Source organism: Carlito syrichta, unplaced genomic scaffold (genome assembly GCF_000164805.1).
Source record: "Carlito syrichta isolate Samal-C Ts95f unplaced genomic scaffold, Tarsius_syrichta-2.0.1 Scaffold120465, whole genome shotgun sequence".
In the NCBI taxonomy this organism is placed as follows: domain Eukaryota; kingdom Metazoa; phylum Chordata; class Mammalia; order Primates; family Tarsiidae; genus Carlito; species Carlito syrichta.
Genome location: NW_007064561.1, coordinates 240,369 through 247,373, shown reverse-complemented (window position 1 = coordinate 247,373; position 7,005 = coordinate 240,369). Strand labels below are relative to the sequence as shown.

Below are 7,005 nucleotides of genomic sequence, written 5' to 3'. Positions count from 1 at the left end.
GGGGGGCGGTGTGGGTCGAGTCTGGGGGGACCGCACGCTGGAAAAGAGGACGGCCGCGGGGGGAGCGCCGTGCTGGGTGGGGGGATTGCGGCGCCTTTGTCTGCTGGGGCTGCGGGCTCCGGCAGCCTGGTGGGGGTAGGGGAGGAAGGGGAGGGTGGGGGGCTTGGCACCCTCAGAACAATAGCCGCAGCCTGGCCTCCCCCCACCCCCATGCCGCGTGCTCCTGGACGCGCTAATATGCTCAGTCACTGCGGCTGAGGGTGAGGAGACCGACACTAGGGCTGGGGGCTGCCTTCTCGGGAGCTGGGATCCTGAGGGGCAGAAAAAAGGGGGCTTTTCATCACAGCACAAACAACCCCCCCAGAACACAGCCTCACACTGAAAATAGTGTCACACAGCGTCACACAGGACATGATGTCACACACACACATACACACACATCAGCCCTAGTGGCCCAGATACACTGGGAGGGGCCAGCATACCCAATCATGCAGTGGTCACAGATCAGACCTGTGCACAGACACACGGAGGCATCCACCGGTGTCACACACAGACACATAAGCCCACAGACACCGTGTCACGGGCACATAGTAATATGCCACATGCATGGCGATACACACACAATTATGCCATCTGAGATGCACACAAATGCATGTGTGGCAGTGACACATCCATGCACACTCAACAGTGTCACAACACACAATGCATGTGTAGGCACGTTACATACTGTGCCACACTGACATCAGGATAAACAGATGCAAAGAATCTTACAGAGACAGAGAGACAGAAAATCACACGTTATCACACTCAGGGCTCACTCAGAGAATGTCATACATGATGGCATGCTTCGACATACCCAGTGTCACAGGATGTTAAATTCACACCGATCCTACACATGGACACACATGGTGAATGTCACACAGAAACAGGGACAGCAGTTCACACAGATTCAGAATGCCACACAAAGACATAGACAGATGTACCAGAAAATCTGCACACACAGTTATGGACAAGTGGCGTGCCACACCATGTCACAGACACACAAATACACAGATTGTGTCACATAAGATAAACCCAGGGAATGTCACACATGACATCACACTAGGATGTGTTGAATGCACATAGTGGATGTCACATGTGGATACATACAGTGAAATGTCACGCACAGACCGAAGGACACAGACACTCGGTATCACCAATGATGTCACCTAGACACCGTGACTGTCACACCATGGCTGACACTGTGTGCACACATGATCTACACTGAGAGTCTCTCACACATGTCAGACGCAGCACATCCCCTGTCTTGCCGAGGCTTCCACTACTTCCTCCCGCGAGAAGTCCTCCGGGGGTGCCTCCAAGCACATATGGATGAAATATAGGCGGGGATCTGAGATGGGAAGCCGACTGGCTGGGCTCCATAACTCACTGGGCTGCGGCCCGGCCCGGCCCTCCTGCCTCGCCTTCCCCGCAGCTGCCGCACCAGCAACCGGAAGAGCCTCATCCTGACCAGCACTTCGCCCACGCTGCCGAGACCCCACTCCCCGCTCCCAGGCCACCTAGGTGAGACCAGTGGTGCAGTCCTGGTGGGTGTGACCCACACTACAGGAGGCGGGGCCACAGGCGAGAGGCGTGGTCGTGTCTCAGGAGGGGGCGGGGTCTAGATGGAGACCTCCACGGTTGGATAAGGGGCGGGACTATACTTGTGTGGGCGTGGTCAGGCTGCAGAGGGATGGGCATTGATGGGCGGAAGCTCAGGCGGGCTTAGATTGGAAAGGGGACGGGGTAGGAAGGAGCAGCCACACCTGAGGGGCGTGACCATCTCAGGTGAAGGCGGAATCAGCCTCTGGAGGGGACTGGGCTGATGTGGCAACAAAAAAGTTTAGCGAGGCGGGGCCACAACAAAGGGGCACGGCCCACCGAACATGGGCAGGGCTAGACTAACAACAGAATGTGCTGCTGTTTGCAGCCCGCTTTAGTGATCAAGAAGCCTGATGGGATTGCCCCCCAACCCAGGTCTGACATACCCCCTCTTCCGCCACAGGTAGCAGTCCCCTGGACAGCCCCCGCAACTTCTCTCCCAACACCCCTGCCCACTTCTCGTTTGCTTCCTCCCGAAGGTGAGTCCCTCTCCCCCAGGGAGCCAGAACCCTGGCCAGACCCTCCCCATCCGCCGTCTGGGCTACCATCTGTTCTTCTCCTAATTGCACCCGAGTTGGGGCCTGAGGGGGTCCGCGAGTGCCCCAAGGTCCCAGAGGAAAGCAGCGCCCAGCCGTCGGGGCGGGGCCTATAAGAAGGCGGGGCCAATCGTTGATCCGGAATGGGGAAGGGGCGGAGCTTTCTTTGCGGCAGCGCGAAGGCGCGTGCGCCCTGGGCCCAGGGTCTCGGTCTCCCCAGCCTAGCGCTCCCGGCCGGGTGTTTCCATAGCAACAGTAGATGGCGGCCAAGATGAGTTGCGCAAGCGCAGACTGCACCTTGCCCATCCAGGAACTCTTGGTCCTCGAGGTGGGAGGGCAGCTAGGACTATTTTTCAAAGGCCCGAGAGGAGGAATCTCAGGTTTCCTTCTGAGGATCTCTAAGAATTTCTGGAGTGTCTTTTTTTTTCTTTTTTTGGAGTCGGAGTCTCACTTTTTCGCCCAGGCTGGAGGGCACTGACACGCTCACGGCCACCACAGCCTCAAGCTCCTGGTCTCAGGCAATCCTTCTGCTTCAGCCATCCAGGTAGCTGGAACTCCAGGTGTGCGCCACCACGCCCAGCTAATTTTTTTATTTATTGTACAGACGAGGTCTCGCCATTTTGCCCAGGTTGGTCTCGAACCCGTGGGCTCAGGCAATCTTCTTGCCTCTGCCTCCCAAAGTGCTGGGATTACAGGCGTGAGCCACCGCACCCGGCTAATTTCTGGAGTGTCTTTAAATGAATTTTCTGGAGGCCTTTTGTGATACTGGGGGAGGCAGAGAGGTTTTTCTGATTTTTTCTTTTCTTTTCTTTTTTTTTGAGCTGGAGTCTCGCTCTGTTGCCTAGACTGGAGTGCAGTGGCACACTCCCGGCCACCGCAGCCTCGACCTCCTGGGCTCTGGCAATCCTTCCACCTCAGCCTTCCAAGTAGCCGGAACTATAGGCGCGCGCTACCACACCCAGCTAATTTATTTATTTATTTATTTATTTATTTATTTATTTATTTATTTATTTTGAGTTGGAGTCTCACTCTGTCACCCAGACTGGAGTGCAGTGGCCACTCCCGGCCACTGCAGCCTCGACCTGCTGGACTCCGGTGATCCTTCCGCCTCAGCCTTCCAAGTAGCTGGAACTACAGGCGCGCGCTACCACGCCCGGCAAATTTTTTGATTTATTGTAGAGATGAGGTCTCGCCAAGTTGCCCAGGAAGGTCTCGAACCCGCGGGCTCAGGCAATCCACTCACCTCAGCCTCCCAAAGCGTGGGATTACAGGCTGAGCAACTGAGGCCGGCTTATTTATTTATTTATTGCAGAGATGAGGTCTCACCAAGTTGCCCGGGTGGGTCTTCAACCCGTGGGCTCAGGCAATCCACTCACCTCGGCCTCCCAAAGTGCTAGGATTACAGGCTGAGCCCCTGAGCCCGGCCTCTCTGATGTTTCCTGATGGAGAAACTTTCTGGGAGTCACCAGGGGGCTTAGGCCGGCTTTTTTTTTAGTTGAATTCTCACTCTGTCACCCAGACTGGAGTGCAGTGGCCACTTCCAGCCACTGCAGCCTCGACCTGCTGGACTCCGGTGATCCTTTTGCCTCAGCCTTCCAAGTAGCTGGAACTATAGGCGCGCACTACCACGCCCGGTTAATTTTTGATTTATTGTAGAGATGAGGTCTCGCCAAGTTGCCCAGGCGGGTCTCGAACCCACGGGCTCAGGCAGTCCACTCACCTCAGCCTCCCAAAGCACTGGGATTACAGGTTGAGCCACCGAGCCTGGCTTTTTGTTTTTGTTTGTTTTTTAACTCTATTCATTCTAAAACACGGTGTCTAAACACCTGCTGTGTTCTAGGAGCTGGGCATACAGGATGAATGACACTCTGTCTCTACCCTCAGAGCCGAGTGGGGCAGGCAGGTTAGAGAATGAAGATCATTGCACAGGCTGATGAAGGCTGTGGTGTGGGCGTCACAGGGGACTGTGGGGGTAGAGGACAGCTCCCTGGGGAAGCTCCCTTCGACCGTGGAATTTAACTGAAGGCGATAGGGAGCCAGGACAGGACTCTAGGATTGGGCCTGTTGTGTTCATTTGCATGGAGGGAGGGCAGAGCGGAGAGCACTGCTGGGAAGAAGGAGAAAGGGAGGAGTTCAGTGCGTGGTGTGTGTGTCCTTGTGACTGTGCTGGTATGAATGTGTGTGAGACTGTGAATGTCTGAGGGAGTATGTGCCTACACATTTGTTCACGGGCCTGTGTGTCTGTGTGTGGGTGTGTACCTGCGTGTCTGTAGGACTATAAACGTGTGTGAATATGGGAGGGGGGCATGCACCTGTGTGGCCCAGGTGAGGGTGCAGTCAGTGTGTGAGCGTGAGATTGTGTGAGACAGTAAGTGTGTGTCCCTGTGAGTGTGTATCTGCGTGGGAGTGTGAATGAGCGTGTGGCTGTGTGAGAGTCTGAATATTTGGCAACGTGTGAGGGTGTCTGCAATGTGTAGCCGTGTGAATGTCAAAGTGGAGTACGTGTGGGTGAGTCTGTGTCTGTGTGTGTGTGCCACCGTGTGATTGTTGGGTCTCTGTAAGCGTATGTGTCTACAGGTGAGTGCATGTCTGATTTTGCCCATGCAGCCGTGTGTGTGTGGGTGTGATATTTGGTCCCATGCACAAATGCATGTGAGTGTGTTGAGGAGTGTGTGTGAAGTGTGAGTGTGTGTGCTGTCAGGATGTGAACTGGACTCCCAGGTCACACTAACACTAATGAGCGTGGCTGTGAGAGTGATTGTGTCTATAAGGACACAGGAGCCTGTGTCACAGTGTGTGTGTTTTACAGAGGGGCCTTTCTTCTCCTAGAAGCCCCAAGATATCTCCCTCCAAGAGCTTTCTTCTGGGGTTCACTAGGGAAAGATTTCTGGGGTCCCTCTGGGATGGCTTCCTTGGGTGGGCTTTTGCAGTTCTCCTCGTTGTCCACTCTGGAGGGCTTGCTTGGCATGGGGATGGTGAGAGGGCATCACGGGGATGAGCAGGGAAAGCTAACCCTCCCTCCAAGTTCCTGGTGCCTGACTGGAAGACTTCCTTTACCCCCCAGACTCTGGGGGCTTTGAGGAATTTCAGAGCACAGATATTTTCCCCCAGTCCCTGCCCTGGCCACAGCCAGTGGCTTCTCTCGTGCACCAAGGAGCGGGGGAACTGGTGGAGCCTAGTGGCCTCTGAGCATCTCGACTGTGTTCCAGGGCGGATGGACGCCGCTGGTCTCTGGCCTCTCTTCCTTCATCTGGCTATGGCACCAACACACCCAGCTCCACTGTCTCGGTGAGTGTGGCAGGTGGGTGGGTGGGGGCTGCTTCAGGGGACCCTCCAGGATAAAGGCTCCCACCCAGGCCAGCAGTCCAGGCTGGATTTAATGACAGGCTAGGTTTATCTGTCCATCAAAGGTGTCCACTTGCTCATCTATTAGCAACTTACAGATCCCCCCAAAAGTCCTGTTCTCTGCCCCCAACATGTCTTCCTGGGGTCCTCCTCTGACGACAAGATTCAGTGAGCTAAGCCACTTGCTCAGGTGTCAGCAGTTGGCCAGGACCAAGCATGGCCTTCAGCCAGAGCCCATTTGTTTACCCCCTGCAATTCCCAGAGTCTCTCTCTGTCCATTTCCTTCCTTTCTGTCCATGTCTCTGGTTCACTTGTCCACCCATCATTGATACAATGTTGAGCAGAAATGTATCATTTATCATCTAAACCTCTCATGTAGTGGGCAGGCACTATGCACAGGACCAGGGTCCAAAGATTCATGAAGCCTTCATGGGGGAAGACATGCTAGTAGGAAGAAATTTACAACATGGGGTGGCTAATGGGAGTAGCACAAGGTGACAGCAAAGGAGGGCATGTAACTCAGCTGGTGGGATAGTCAAGGATGGCTTCCTGGAGAAGGTGACACTGAAGCCAAGACAAAGGATCAGCAGGAGTTTGGAAGGTGGAAGAGGGGGAGAAGGACATTCTAGAAAGGGGCAATAGCACGTAAAAACTCTCAGAGGCTGCAGAGAATGTGCAGCATTGGGAAAGTTGAGAGTAGCCTTGTGTGGCTGGAGTTTGGGTTGCAGAGAGGAATGGAGATGTGCACGCAGCGACCTTCATCATGCTGGGACTTGTCAGGCAGACCAGGGAGGTGGATTTTATTTAAAACCCAGTAGGGGGAGCCTAGCATGGTTTTATTGCTTTATATTAAATCATATTAAATTTTCAGTTTGAGCTGGGCGCGATGGCTCATGCCTGTAATCCCAGCACTTTGGGAGGCAGAGGCAAGAGGATTGCCTGAGTCCAGAGATCTGAGACCAGCCTGGGCAATTTGGCAAGACCTTGTCTCTACAATAAATCAAAAAAATTAACCAGGCATGGTGGCACGCACCTGTGGTTCCAGCTACTTGGAAGGAGGCAGAAGGATCGCTTGAGCCCAGCAGATGGAGGCTGCAGTGGCTGTGAGCGTGCCACTGCACTGCAGCCTGGGTGACAGAGTGAGACTCTGACTCAAAAAGTATATATATTTCAATTTGAACTATTTGGAATTGTGATTCTGTAGGCCAAAGATAATGTGCATTACATTTTTTAAAAAATAGAAATGAATGGGATGGGGAAATTTAAGCAAGGAAGTGAGTGATGGGATGTTTAAAAAGTTCATTCTGAGCCAGGCATGGTGCCGTGTGCCTGTAGTTACAGCCACTTGGGAGGCTGAGGTGGAAGGATCGCTTGAACCCAGGAGTTCAAAGCTGCAGTGAGCTATGACTGCACCATTGTACCACTCCAACCTGGGCAATATAGTGAGACCGGGACTAAAAAAAAAAAAAAAAAATCTGACTGG

At 53.9% G+C, this 7,005-nt stretch overlaps 1 protein-coding gene across 1 annotated transcript in view; it reads left to right on the top strand.

Moving 5' to 3' along the window:
- The window catches only part of MAST1 (microtubule associated serine/threonine kinase 1), a 36,844-nt gene that overhangs the window by 3,587 nt on the left and 26,252 nt on the right, over nt 1-7,005 (top strand). Inside the window, exons 4-6 of the mRNA XM_021707545.1 lie at nt 1,425-1,563; nt 2,045-2,120; nt 5,387-5,465. Coding sequence (XP_021563220.1) covers nt 1,425-1,563; nt 2,045-2,120; nt 5,387-5,465 — 294 coding nt within the window. The remainder of the gene's footprint in view (nt 1-1,424; nt 1,564-2,044; nt 2,121-5,386; nt 5,466-7,005) is intronic.